We start from the raw sequence: 15,490 nt of genomic DNA on the forward strand, positions 1-15,490 counted from the left end.
ACGGTCGGCCATTTTTCAGAGTCAAAAATTTGACTCCCATAAAAGGTAAAAGGAAAACCACGCAATTTCAAGGCAAATTTGTGTGGATCATTGTATTCTACTTTTAAAATATCTTTCTACCCATATATGCATTTTATAATAAACAGTTTCAAATGCTTTTCAAAGACCAACTCGACCGATCCAAGGCAACGTGTTCCTTTATCAGAGTTGGATTTTCACTCAGTTTGCCTTGACGTGCACAAAATCCCGCCATATCTCGGGTCCATTGTTCAAATTACTAAAAGAAATTGTGTCTTGACACTGTTTATGTATATAGCCTTCAAATCAAGATTTGTATGTACTGTTGGATTATACGTATACAAAATTGCGTGCATATTTCTTGAAGGGAAAAAAAGTAGGTTTGGCTTACCAACACAATCCTCCCCATTGTCGATCAGTTTGAATCCTTCAGGGCATGCGCAATAGAAGTCTCCTGGCGTGTTAATGCAGTCGTGTTCGCAGCCTCCATTGTTGACATTACATTCATCAATATCTAAAAAGACAGCAACAACGGTACATGTACATGGTATCATGGCCTCAAACAAAACAGCTACAGTTTTGGTACAAATGTAAACCGAACAAACTATGCGAAAGCCTTTAGGTTTGATTTAAAATCTTGGAATTTTGAACATCCAGATTTGGATTCTGGGTCAGACAACAGTGGAGGGAACATTACCCACAAAAACCTGACGTTGCAGTGAGATTATTAAAGGAACACTCAAAGTTGGTTAGACAAAAATTCACAGATTCACATCAAACTAAAACGGTCTAACGATGAGGATAGTAGAAAACCTCACTTGAAATATTTCTGTCATAATGTCATATTTGAAATGATTTTGGGGGTTGAACAAAGAATTGACTAGAGTGGGATTCGAACCAACGACCTCCGGATTAACGTGCCGGCGCTCTACCAACTGAGCTATCTAGCCCTATATTGGCAGTGTCCCTATTTTGTCAATATCTTTGTTCGGGGGTGCCAGTCAGAAGCCATACAACCGTTAACTGCCGTGTAGCCAGGGATCACACCCAAATTACGATACAACCTGGGAAGCGACAGCCGCAGGGGATCACCTTAAGGGGATGCGACTTTTTGTTTCAGATATCAGTTGGTAGAGCGCTTGCACGTTAATCCGGAGGTCGTTGGTTCGAATCCCACTCTAGTCAATTCTTTGTTCAACCCCCAAAATCATTTCAAAATTTACCCAGTCAGTTTCCCTTGTGGTTTATATTAATGTCATATTTGATGACAAAGAATTAAAAATTTATCGCTCAGTGAGCGTTTTTATTAATTTTTGCCCCAGATGGTTGATCGACCTCGATCTTCTACAGGTTTGTCAGTTATGTGGATTACATAGTGCTTATCCCTGCCAGCAAAAACAATTTGTTATGTTCCTTTAAGTATTCCCTTTAAAAAAAGTTGTCACCAAGAAAGTCCTGATATATTTTATAAGGCCTGGATGGATTTGAAAGCATATCTAGTTTTTTCCCTTTTTTTTCTTACCTTTGCACAGTATTTCTTCGCCAGGGTGCTCATTGTATCCAGGCATGCAGTGACAGTCCTCAATGGTTGCCTTGGCGTTGCCGTTTGTGCGGGAATATTGCGGGCATTCAAAACACTCGTTCGACGTGCTGCTATAGTAGGAATTGGTCCGGCATCCTGCGAACCACAAAAAATAGTTACAGATTTCTTTTAAAACAAGTCTTCAAGTTCAACTCCAAAGTTCCAATGCTAACATTTTGTTGACTTGTTTAATATCCCAGCATTGCAGGTTATAAATGTACGCGAACTGAAGAAAAGCAGATTACAGAAAGTCTTTAGACTTTGAAAATTATTGTTAATTTGTTTGGATTTTTTGCTTTAACATTAGAAAAGAGAAAACAAATATTGAACATAATTTGTAATTTCTATACATCTGCCTTATCCGGCATATCTTTTCATCTAAAGGGGCAAACCACATAAACAAGACTCATACACTATTCGACCGAGCTTGACTTGAATTAAACATGTTGACATTTCGATCAGTATACTGTGACGTCTTCAATAAGAAGACAGTTCTTTGTACTCAGTAACACGATTTCACAGGTTAATGCAAGGACCATTGATTGGACAAGGATGGTCTCAGGAGGGCGCACTTACCCACACATGATATCCCATCAGGCATTAGGAGGTGTCCTGCTGGGCACTCACATTGGTAGCTACCAGGTGTATTCAGGCACACGCCTTTACATTGATTTAACTTGTCCTCCTGGCATTCGTTGACATCTAAATGGAGACAAACATTTTAAAAGATTAGTTTGACTCGTTGCATCTCGTTTTCTGAAGATTAAAAATAAACTTTGAAGGGCAAAACTAAACTGTACATCACCCTTTACACCTTCATGGCAACATAGTCGCCGAAATTGGTTCATGTGTTTATTTTCTTTCAACCAATGATGAATTTATATTTATAAGTGACAATGGCACACAACACAAATGGCTTAATGGCGTAACACAACAAAACAATCCACCACAAAAAATAATAAAAAGTTAAACATGTGAATCCAGATAAAACACAAGTGTATATCATAACAAGTAATCATAATGTTGTTTAAATAATCAGGCTGGATGTCGGGCATTATAACACAATAAAAGACTGAGTCGTCATGACCAAAGATAGGCCTGTGGCTGTACACGGTCCCACATGTTGGAACTGTGTGAGAAATGGTAACTTTATGCCACAGGCCCTGCTCTAATCATGACGACACCGCCCCTTCAAGGGAACGAAAACTGGGCATGCTCTATAACTCAACACTCGAAAACCCGATCGCATAGACCTCCATTCATGTCAATCATGTTGCATTTGTCATTATTACAACAGTATGGGGGTCATAGTCTTTTTGGTTTTTTTACCCACCGATGCCTGTTACACTGTAAACTCAGTATTTACTCGAGTTCTGTAAACAAAAACAATCACAGGCATCAATTAAGTATGGGGGTCAAGTGAAATGAATTCACTGTTGTGTTAAATACCAACCTTCACACCTGTATCCATCTTGTGCGAGTTGGTACCCAGACTGTGGACAGCTACATTGATAGGAACCTTCAGTGTTAACGCACGATCCCTCACAAGGTGTTGAATCCTGACATTCATTACGATCTGTCAATAGAAAACAAAGTCAATTCAATTCAGTTAAAATAAATTCAATTCAATCAATATTTATTTCCATGTTGGTCAAAAAAGTAGAACAATAAACAAGTTTTGTACAACTATTGAAGTCAAAGACAGTCAAGAACAGATCAAGAAAATAATTATTGAACATTAAATGAAAACAAATATATTGTAATGAATACAGAACAAACCATTATGGTGGCATTTACAGAAGCCAGAAAGGCTTGTTTTGAAATGCCTGACAAAATACAAAACAAAATCAACAAAAAATAACAATCTAACTCAATGTATTGGACAATCAGTGGCAAATGGTTGTTTGGGATGAATATTTGAAGCAAATCAAACCATTTATATAGTCTTTAAGTAATATCACAGTACGAAGTCAAGTTTACTCAAATCAGGCGAGAAACTTCCCATTGAATTCCCTGTAATTGAATTATGAATTGATGTAAAAATTTCTTGTATTGCCTCTGTTACACACAACGAGTCATTCAGTTTTTTAAGAAACACTAACAACTCGCATGATACATTTGATATAAAAAACCAATTCTTATAAGTACACACCTACACATCTGTCTCCTGTTTGACTAGGTTTATATCCTTCAGCGCATGTACAGATCCTCCTCCCGTTGGGCTGAGAACAGCCAGTTGATCCAGTACCACAGGAACATGGACGTTCTGTTATCAAATAATCAAAAATAAAATGACAATTTGAAGAAATCTGTAAGTAAATGACACTTATATAATAAAAATATATGATATAGCAAACACCTCCCTATCCAAATCCCCAGCCCCAACACCATATAAATCAATACACACCAGTATTGTGAATGAACATATAAGTAGGATTTGAAACTTTGCATGGTGAAAATTTGATAAAGAAAGGTAACACAGTAACACGTTGGGGTGGTTGTGAAAAGAACCAACTCGACGTTTCGATCAGTGTGCTCTGATCGTCTTCTGAAGAAAGCAACATGGTTTAGTCTGCCTGACCTCATCAACTGTTGGATAGTGACTGATATTCATCCAATCAATTAGTAAACAAATGCTTGAAGTGTTTGTGGAAGTTGCAAAGTAGCCTACTCGAACTTTCCCACACCATAACAACGACATGAAACCGAGGCTTGAAGGAAATTTTAGTCTGGTCCCCTTGTTTAACTGTGAATCAATGGTAGCAAGGTCATAGCCCAAAGCTTTACAAAACCAGGACTAAAGAAAGGGCTGAATTGCAGGATAAACTTTTTCTCCATCAGAGTTATTTCCGAACGCAACCTCAACCAACATGTTTAAGAACCAAATTGATGGTATTTGGAAAGAAAATGGATATGGGGTCATTAAGGTTGAACATATTCATTTCTAACAACTTAAGTAAGTACATGTAAGTACATGATTGCAAGTGCATATTTGTTTTACAGGGAGTATGACTCAGTAGCAGTGAGATGAAGGTTTATTATAAACTATTTCAGCTCACCTCGACAAGTCCTTAAGTCTTCGGACAGGTACTGCCATCTTCCTGGGCAGTAGCACCTGAAGGAACCCGCAATGTTCTCACAACCCTTCTGGCAGTCCCCTAGACCGCCGTTTTCTTGACACTCGTTAATATCTACAAATAGATTGATCGTAAACAATAAAACAGTCATGGTAATGAAACAAATTGAGATAAAACAAACAAGCAAAACATAAAGTAGGCGAGTAATTTTTAAAGCCACGGATAATAATTGGTAATAATTGTCAAAGACCAGTAATCTCACTTGGTGTATCCCAACATGTGTATAAAATAGTAAATCTGTGAAAATTTTGGCTTAATTGGTCATCGAAATTGCAAGAGAATAATGAAAGAACCCCCCCCCCTGTTCAAATGGCTTATAAAAGATGAAGTAATTATTTAAAGCCTTTTGGTACAGAAAAAAAAAAGTTCACAGATTTACAAATAACTTACAGGGTTTACAGAAGGTAGTGGTGAAAGACTTCTCTTGAAATATTATTCCATGAAATGCTTTACTTTTTGAGAAAACAGTAAAACAATATCATTCTCGATATCGAGAATTACGGATTTATTGTAAACACGTGCAGATACAAGGGTGGGTTTTCCCGTTATTTTCTCCCGACTCCAACGTCCGATTGAGCCTAAATTTTCACAGGTTTGTTATTTTATACAGAAGTTGTGATACACGAAGTGTGGGCCTTGGACAATACTGTTTACCTTTTTCTCAAAAACTACGTTACTTCAGATCAGAGGGAGCCGTTTCTCACAATGTTTTATATTTTATAACTGACATACAGATCCTTGTCATTTGATAGGTGGAACTTACTTCACGTGACATTCACTATTACTCCCATCCGCACCAGCGATCAAAAAGACCTTTTCGCCCATGGGGAATAGCATTTCCCATTCAACAGTTAGGTTCGTCCTTGTTCCCAATGTTTTTGAGCAGTACAGCGCCGCTGCGCCGCTGCTAAAACATAGGAGCACCTGTGCAAAAGGTTGTGATCTGATTTGTGCATTGTTGCCGCTACGCGGCGCTATATGATTTTTGGTTGTCAGTAATTTGTGTTATAATTTCATAATGTTATACTTTTAAAATACATCAAATGACAAGGATCTATATGTCAGTTATATAAAACAAATAGTGAGTGGCTTTAATTCGTGGATTGGAAGGAATATTATCGCTCGGTAAAATTTTGACTGTTCCATTTTCACGAGGCGAAGTCCAAATTTTACCTTGCGATAATATTCCTCCCATTCCACTCTGAGCCACTCAATACTTGTATATCAGCAGCTCTCCGCTGCTCATTACCAAGCAAGTTTGTAGGTTAACAACTGTTTTGAGTAACTACTAGTAGTGTCCAGTGCCTTTAAGTTTGTATTAGAACTCCCCTTCTAAACTTACCAACACATCCATTACCACTTTGCTGATAGCCTGTCCTGCAGGTACAGATTCTCTCTCCATTTCCTTCCCAACATGATATAGATCCAGTGCCACAGCTACATTGAGTTTGGGAAACTAGGTACGAGACAACAATACACACAATAAACGAGACGCAAAATTCCCATTTAGCAATTACTCAAACCGTTGCATAGTATTTCCTAAAACACACAAACATCTTATTGTTTTGGTGTTACCCATAATACACTGATGTTTGTTGCCAATGTATAGGCTACTCTTCCGAGCTCTGTGAAAAAATCACTATGCATATTACTCGGTCGGGATTAGAACCCATGACCTTTGCAATTCTAGAGCAGTGTTTTACCTACTAGACCATCTTATTTATAAATTCATAACAGTTCCTATTGAGGGGACAAAGATTGACTGTACGATTTGAAAAACCAGTGATGTCTCTTTCATTATTTGAGTAAATTTTCTAAAGTGCACAATGAGAGTTACATTTAAATGTTATAAGTAATTTACCTCTCTCACAACTGAGACGATCGGTGCTTTGTTGGTAACCGTCATTACACCGGCAGAACGCTGGAGTTGTACCGCGTGCTTCGACGCAATGTCCGTGTGTCCCACAGCTACAAGATTTCGGAATTTCTTTATGGAAAGAATGACCAAAAGAAAATTAGTTATATGTCAGCCGCTCTTGTTCTTGAATTTGTTAAAATGATAGAGGCTTTTGTGGTTTGTTCTTTTTGTAAGAGAGACTTTTTATTATTTGTAAGAGGCGAAGACGTAACATGTGTTGAGATATTAGTTGAATTGAATTTTAGTATCAGCTTTGTTATAAGCTAATTGAGAGAACTGTAATTCACGAAGAACCTCACTACAAGTTAAACATGTGTCTCCTGCTGACTCTTAATAAAGAGAACAAACTATCGAAGCCTCTGATCTATCATTACTATGAACATGTTTGGTAATTGTCAAAGTAATTGACAAAGACCAGTATTCTCACTATCTCAACATATGCATAAAATAACAAACCTGTGGAAATTTCGGCTCAATTGGTCATCGAAGTTGCAAGAAATTAAAAAAGAAAAAACACCCTCGTTGAACAATTTTGTGTGCTTTCAGATGCATACAAAAATACTTCAGCTGAAGTCTGTTATTACCTGAGTGAGAAATTACCTCTTTAAAAAAAACTATGTTACTTCAGAGGAAGCCGTTTCTCACAATGCTCTCCATTACAACAGCTCTCCATTACCCATTACCAAGTAAGTTTTTATGCTAACAATTGTTTAAATACCCATAGTGTCCAGTGCCTTTAAACGACAGCATAAACAACATAGTGTAATGGTATTAAATGCTGCAAACACGTGGATGACAAATGGGTAACACAGTAGTATAGACTGTGAAGGTCCCGCGCGAATTCCAACACTGGAACCCGTTAAAGTGCACGATTTTGTTTTATTCACACGTCAAGGTAAGGTATATAAGTGGGACCAAAGTGGTTCAAAATAATTAACTGTGTTAAAATACGCGAGAGACCTGAAGTTGGCTATTATGGCTGAAATGCTGGAATAAACGAGTTTTAAGGAGTGTTTTGAACGAGATAAGTGACCTGGCATTTCAAATTTAGACAGAAAGCGTACTCAATCGCTAAAAAGGGAAAAACGTGCGTAAAGGAAGTCTAGGACATCTTTGCATTTTTACCGACCTATATTAGACAAAACTGCATGAGGACGGGCGTACACTAGAAACACTGACATACAGGTGGTCGTTGTGAAGTGATAACTTACCTGTGCAAGAAGTTCCATCAGTCGCTAATGTATATCCATGGTTACAGTAGCATTGAAATCCCCCTACGTGATTGACACATCGAAACGCACATGCACCACGCCCTCTATTGCTGGCACATTCATCAATGTCTGTTGTTGACACATTATTATACAAAAGATCAATAATAAAACTCAAACTCTCTTTGGGTTCAAGACAAATAATGGAAACACTTGATTTATGATAATATAACATCTCATGAGTGCAAACAATGGAAACACTTGATTTATGATAATATAACATCTCATGAGTGCAAACAATGGAAACACTTGATTTATGATAATATAACATCTCATGAGTGCAAACAATGGAAACACTTGATTTATGATAATATAACATCTCATGAGTGCAAACAATGGAAACACTTGATTTATGATAATCAAACATCTCATGAGTGCAAACAATGGAAACACTTGATTTATGATAATATAACATCTCATGAGTGCAAACAATGGAAACACTTGATATATGATAATATAACATCTCATGAGTGCAAACAATGGAAACACTTGATTTATGATAATATAACATCTCATGAGTGCAAACAATGGAAACATTTGATTTATGGAGATTATATCTCACAAGTGCAAACAATTAGCAGATTATTGATATTATTATTGTATAATACCTGTGCATCTTTTCTCATTATCTGCCAACTTGAAGCCATCTCTGCACGAGCAAACAGCACCCTTGTCGGTATTTGTACACACGTGTTGGCAACCTCCATTTTCATATCCACACTGAGCTGAAATATTACGTTTGTATGAAATTAATGTTTAGTAGCAATACTTCTGATCCTCTTCGAAGCAATATATGTTAAAGGAACACGTTGCCTTGGATCGGACGAGTTGGTCTACAAAAAGCGTTTATAACTGTTTTAAAAAAAATAAATATGGTTGGAAAGATGTTTTAAAAGTAGAATACAATGACCCACACAAATTTGCCTCGAAATTGCGTGGTTTTCCTTTTACTGTGCGAACTAACATGGTCTGCCATTTATGGGAGTCAAAAATTTGACTCCCATAAATGGCCGACCGTGTTAGTCGACGTGGTAAAAGGAAAACGGTGCAATTTCGAGGCATGTTTGTGTGGATCATTTTTAAACATCTTTCTACCCATATGCATTTTATAACAATCGGATAAAAACGCTTTTCAAAGACAAACTCGATCCAAGGCAACGTATTCCTTTAATATCATCAAATTGACGAGTGGAAGTATTGTTTTTTTTTAGTAAGTCTTGTTGTCAAAAGGTCACTTACAATAATGACAGCAATAACTAAAGTTAAGCGCTCAACATTGAACAAAATTCAACAAGAATCAGCGAGCTGAGGACAGACTTTCAAATTAATTTGCTCTCAACTGTTAAAAGTTTGTTTTTAACAGAAATGTGTCAATGAATGGCCACGGCCACGACCACGACCATACTATTGAGAATTGTCAAAGACCAGTCTTCTCACTTGCTGTATCTCAACATAATATGCATAAAATAACAAACCTGTGAAAATTTGAGCTCGATTGGTCGTCGGAGTTGCGAGATAACTATGAAAGAAAAAACACCCTTGTCACATGAAGTTGTGTGCTTTCAGATGCTTGATTTCAGGACCTCAAATTCTAAACTTGAGGTCTCGAAATCAAATTCGTGAAAAATTACTTCTTTCTCGAAAACTACTCCACTTCAGATGGAGCCGTTTCTCACATTGTTTTATACTACCCCACTCTCCCTATTACTCGTTATCAAGTAAGGTTTTATGATAATAATTATTTTGAGTAATTACCAATAGTATCCACTGCCTTTATAGGACCTAGTCTTATTCCATAAACAACGTTTCGTAATCTGTACAGTTACCGTAACAATGAGGAAGGGTCCCGACGACGTTTCCTGCTGAGCAGTACACGGCGTAGTTGGCGGGTTTTATGGTGTGCCCAGAGTCACAGATGTACCTCACAGTGTAAAAGGACCTCCCTAGAACATCACGCTCTACTCCATACTGTGGGCTAGAGTTTGGAACGGATGGAATCCTTCCGCAGCGAGTACCATCTTCAACTCTGGAGGGATAGCCATCGTCCCGTTGCTGTGTCTGCTGTGGCCGGCAAGTCGGCAGACTCCCGTTCCATCTCTGTCCATCGCAAAACAGAGCTGCAGAACCTGACAAGTCGTACCCAGGATGACACGTCATCTTCAACACCATCGACTGTTTAACGACAATCACACCATTAGAGACGGCGTTTACTCTGGGAATTCGGCAGCCAGCACCTGGTTCCAAACAATACAGAGAATAAACAGTAACATAAATGTAACGAATTGGAACTGGATTTCAACAAGATTTGGTAAAATGATGTTGATCAATAAAGGACTTTTAAATTTGTCTCATTTGATAAGAATTTATATTAACAGATACAAACAAAACTTACGAGCGCAAACAGCTGCTATGCCATTCCATTGGCCATCAGAGTTGCATTGTAAAGTCTTGGACCCAAGCTTTTGGGTGAAGCCAGAGGCACACGAATATGAAACACCTCGTCCACCTTGCGTTATCGTCATTATTGCATTGAGAATTCTTGGAGGATCCGGGCAACTAGGAGCAGAGTTATGTGGCGATTTCTGTAGGACGCACCGGGGTTCATTCCTCCAGCGGGTTCCATCACAGTAAATGAACGCGGGTCCCTCGAGCTCATACCCAGCCCAGCAGTCGACCTTCCAGACGGTACCTCTGTTTCGACGAGTCATGCTGGAAAACTCTACCACCGATTTTTCTGCACAACCTTTAGCTGGTTGTATACACAAAGTAAAACGTTTTTTTTTATTAAGGTGTTGAGAGGCCTTTTCAGATTGACTCATCATAGCTGACGCATTAGTTTGATATAAGTGTGATTGTTATATTTGTATGTCCTTAGGCATCTCTCTACAAGCCTCGGCTTCTAGATGATGCTGCCATACTTTATTTACATATTAATCTCTCTCTGCCTTGTTGTTTGTTGGTTACTTCTTTATAAACTATTGTTATGGCTTTGTACTGTTTTCTTGAAGTATGGAAATAAATACGAAGCTTTGAATTGAATTGAATTTAATGTGACTGTGAAGTTGTATGCCTGTTCTAATGTGTATTTTTTCAAAACAACAAACTGGAAAACTCGAATTTAGATGTAGGGTCCGCTTGTTCAGTGACCATAGATTATAATTTAAATTACATATCTATTGTTAGTTATACGGTGACGCTTACGGAGAAAACAATCCGTCTGAAATAAATACAGGAAGAATCGAGTGAGTTTGTTATTTATTTATTTGTATATTGATTTTTGGTTCTCCTCACATGTTTAAAAACTTCTTTGTTTTCTTTCTTTTCTTTTTTACAATATCATGTCCAATGATTTTGTAAAAAAAACTTCACATTGTCTTACTTTCACTATGTGTTCATTGAACCTATACAGGATGTGAAACAACAAGTAAACTCATCCACTCCTGAGCACACAGCGATAACCCCAACATTCTCCAGAAGACGATCAGAGCATACTGATCGAAACGTCGAGTTAATCCAACGGTTCTTTTCAGAACCACCCCAACTCATTTAGAGATTGTTATTACATGGTGTTACCGCAAACTCTTCTATATCTTATTTCCACCACGCAAAGTTTCAAATCCTACTAACCCCAACCCAATGTCTTTTCTGGCCGTACTGTCATTCGTGTTACAGTGAACGACAATGCTCCGACTCTCAATGACGAAACCACCGTTTTCACGATGTCATTGCTGTTTTTCTAAGATGGAGACCATTGCAAACGTGACGCCATTTTATTTGATACTCTTTTAGAGCCGAAATTAAAACATGACTTTATCTGACAGCAATAGGTCGGACATTTCAAAGTGCGGCATGCCTCCAAGATATACAGACCATACACTTGAAATGTGACGTCATTTTATTTGATACCTGTTCAGAGCGAAATTGAAACGTGACGTCATCGGGCAACACAACAATAATTATGTACATTCCAAAGAGGAAAAGTTGCCAGTCAAACGGTGAAATTCAATGCCTTTCTGGTTGAATAACATCAACATTTAGGAACGAACTGAAAGTTCTTTCATATAAAAATGTACCATTTGAAATGTGACGTCATCGAACGGTTTTGCACTTTGACAAAAATTGCCATTTAACCATTTATTCCATTAAACCATTGTCAACGTAAAGGTAAGAGACCGTTTATGATTTTTCCATTTTCATCAGAACTTTATTTATTGAAAAATGAGTGAATCAAAAAACTGTATTTGACCTCGGAGTCCCTCTTTAAATCACATTGAAGAGCCTTTTACTTCGATCTCCGTAATCAAAACAAATAATGATGAATACAATCCATGACAATTATTTATACTATTTCATAGTTTTCTCTTATACATGATTATTATACTCTATGAATGGTCGGTTGTAGGCCTATGGCGTGTTTAAAATGAAAACAGTTCCTGGCTAAAAAGCAATGCTTTTCTTACCTGAGCACACTGGAACAGATCCAACCCACTGTCCGTCCAGGCATCGTAGTGTGTTTCCATTGGGTCCATACAATGCGTACCCAGGGTTACAGCGGTAGAAGATATTGCCCAGAATCTCGTCGAGGGTGGAGGCACCGTTCTCAAGCTTAGGCGGGCTAGGGCAGGGGTTTACAACAGTAGCAAGGGGCTGGGAGTCCGGCTGAACTTCGTGTGAGTCGTTATCTTTATAATAATTGAATACAGTGAGCATGGTTAGCCACTTGAAGATGATTCTGGCATACTGATCAAACTTGTTCCACCCAATAGTTCTGATCTCAGAAAAACATAGTGCTTATATCTTTCGTTTTGGCCCAGAACGTGTTTTGGTATTTGGTTGTTAATATTTCTTCAAGGCAGTGGACACTATTGGTAATTACTCAAAATAATTATTAGCATAAAACCTTTCTTGGTAACGAGTAATGGGGAGAGGTTGATGGTATAAAACATATTGTGAGAAACGGCTCCCTCTGAAGTGACATAGTTTTCAAGAAAGAAGTAATTTGCCACAAATTTTATATCGAGACCTCAGATTTAGAATTTGAGGTCTCGAAATCAAGCATCTAAAAGCACACAATTTCGTGCGATAAGGGTGTTTTTTTCTTTCAATATTATCTCGCAACTTCGATGACCAATTGAGCTCAAATTTTCACAGGTTTGCTATTTTATGCATATGTTGAGATACACCAAGTGAGAAGACCGGTCTTTGACAATTACCAATAGTGTCCAATGTCTTTAAACAGTTGTAAAGTTATTATGTACCTGCAGTATGGCCTACTACTTGTTTTTAAAAACTTATCCCATTGTACTTTGTTTTGGCTTTCGTGTGTGACTTGTTTTCTTTTTGCATTTTAACATATACTTAATTTTGTTTGCCTCCGGGGTTTAATACTTGGCTGATTACGCTTCACTTTTAATTAATTACATTTTTTAATGTTTAAACTTTTTTTAATAAGTATTATAAGTAGTACAATTTGTATCGTGCTCAATTGGCTTTGGGGTACTACATAAGCGCCATATAAGTACAATGTATTATTATTGTTCGTTATTACAAAACAATTTCTATAAGCTTCATCAAACTTGAAACTGTTTAAGGGAGGCAGTGGCCCGCTTTATGGACCCTGCATATTAAAGGTGAAGTAAACTTCTGTTTTTGTTTAACACTTCGATTGTTTGAATTCTATATAAATGTAGATGTACACAATAAAAAATAAAATAACAATTCTCTCTTTGGAGAAATCACCGAAAATCCGGAGCAAACAATGTCCACGCAGGAAGAATAATCCCTAAATAGCCCGCCCCCCCCCCCCCCCCTAAATAGGAAAACATCTTCTGATGAGCATTACCGTTCTAGTTATCTATTTTACATAACCACATTATTTCGAAGTGAAATGTTTCTCAAAATGCTTTATACCATCAAACCCTGCTGTAGGCCAAAAGTTGTTATTGCCTTCCTTTTTACAAAACGTATACCTTCTCTTTAATACCACGAAGTGTCTTTATATTTATATTTGCACACATTTATTTCATTACTGCTCTACATGTACACTTTACTTACACATTTAACAAAGTTTTATAATTATATTCAAATTATTTTTCAGTAGTTTACAGTATTACTTAGTATCTTAGGATATGAAAGTTTACAATGATTTAGATAGTTATATATTAGGAAGCTTTTAAACCAGGAAGCTTTTATGAACTGTGTGTGTGCATAATATATATAAATTTGCATCAGGGATAAAGAATATTCATTTTTTTTAACCCATACACCGATGTTTGTTAGCATTGTATACTCAGTACCTACCCGAGTCATGTGAAAACAAATTCACAGTCATTTTACTCGGGTGGGATTTGAACCCACGACCCTTGCAATTCTAGAGCATAGCCTTACTAACTAGACCACCGAGATTGCCCGGTAGCTAGATCAAGTTTGAATCCTATGTTTTATAGCAGCGGGTACCGCAACGATACAATATATACAATATAATTGTGTGCAGTATAGGGAGTGAGTTTCTTGAATAACTATTACAAATCTCCTTGCCTTTTTCTGATTATAATCAAGACAAATCACGTGGGTCCGTTTGACTATCGGTGCTGCATACTCCTAAGGAGTATGCATGGTTTTAGGTATTTTTTAAATCAGTACCAATCATGTGCTAGTAACTGGGGAAATGCACATGGTTTAAAACCATCTTAAAAACATGCCTTTTATGAATAAATCAAACGGTTAGGTATTTTTAGTAGGACAACCTCCTGACCCCAGCATCCCAGTGTTTGTAAGCTAAACCATGTGACGTGAACCAAACTTCGTTGTAGTTGCTGTTTGTACATGGTCCACAAAGACTCGACATTGAACATGAATGCTTGACCAGAGATATAAATTGAAGAAATCCTCAAACTAACGTCAGTACTATACAATACTTCTGTCTACATTGTGGCAACATTGTTGATTGTAATTAGTGTGTATTGTCATTCCACAACAGACTGTGTAAGACTTGTTCGTGTTTGATCATCACCTTCAAAAAGAGCACTTTCGTCCACACGATCAAAACAAATGTGCGATGTAATTTTGAAGGTTATCACAAACTTTTTAACGTGCAACCAATTTTCCTAGTACTGAATAGTGACTACATGTACATGGTATACATACCGTCTGTGTAGACTAACACTGGTCCTCCGAGCAAACACACAGCCGCCACAACCACCAGATTCACCCACAACGTCATGCTGACGTAAAACTCTCTCTCTCTCTCTCTCTCTCTGACAAGTCTAGTCTTCACCGATGAGATTTCACAAATTGATGAAGAAAATCGCAAAATCCAGAGTTGAATTGTGGGCTCACGTTGCAAGGAGAAACTCAATGCTGGTGTGAAACGAGCAGTTGAATCTATACCAAGAAGTAGAGGACTGTACCCGGAACTCGCTACCACAAACACAAAACCGGAACCGGATGGGCTTGCGTACATTGTTTGGCTCTCACTGATGATATACACGCTGTCACATAGGAGCCGTGTTAATAGAGCAGTCTCTGCATCAAGGGTGGCATAAAAATACAGTTTCCATAGATGTTT

At 37.7% G+C, this 15,490-nt stretch overlaps 1 protein-coding gene across 1 annotated transcript in view; it reads right to left on the reverse strand.

Annotated features, from left to right (window-relative positions):
• LOC139936748 (uncharacterized) overlaps nucleotides 1–15,400 on the reverse strand; it is a 30,570-nt gene extending 15,170 nt beyond the window's left edge. The window contains exons 1-14 of the mRNA XM_071931654.1: nucleotides 15,070–15,400; nucleotides 12,384–12,605; nucleotides 10,316–10,672; nucleotides 9,750–10,157; nucleotides 8,532–8,648; nucleotides 7,867–7,995; nucleotides 6,599–6,724; nucleotides 6,080–6,193; nucleotides 4,660–4,791; nucleotides 3,753–3,866; nucleotides 3,054–3,176; nucleotides 2,177–2,302; nucleotides 1,541–1,696; nucleotides 410–532 (exon numbers count right to left, since the gene is read on the reverse strand). Coding sequence (XP_071787755.1) covers nucleotides 410–532; nucleotides 1,541–1,696; nucleotides 2,177–2,302; nucleotides 3,054–3,176; nucleotides 3,753–3,866; nucleotides 4,660–4,791; nucleotides 6,080–6,193; nucleotides 6,599–6,724; nucleotides 7,867–7,995; nucleotides 8,532–8,648; nucleotides 9,750–10,157; nucleotides 10,316–10,672; nucleotides 12,384–12,605; nucleotides 15,070–15,385 — 2,563 coding nt within the window. The 5' untranslated portion in view covers nucleotides 15,386–15,400. The remainder of the gene's footprint in view (nucleotides 1–409; nucleotides 533–1,540; nucleotides 1,697–2,176; nucleotides 2,303–3,053; nucleotides 3,177–3,752; nucleotides 3,867–4,659; nucleotides 4,792–6,079; nucleotides 6,194–6,598; nucleotides 6,725–7,866; nucleotides 7,996–8,531; nucleotides 8,649–9,749; nucleotides 10,158–10,315; nucleotides 10,673–12,383; nucleotides 12,606–15,069) is intronic.
• Nucleotides 15,401–15,490: the final 90 nt, after the last annotated feature.

This window comes from Asterias amurensis, chromosome 4, assembly GCF_032118995.1.
Source record: "Asterias amurensis chromosome 4, ASM3211899v1".
In the NCBI taxonomy this organism is placed as follows: Eukaryota; Metazoa; Echinodermata; class Asteroidea; order Forcipulatida; family Asteriidae; genus Asterias; species Asterias amurensis.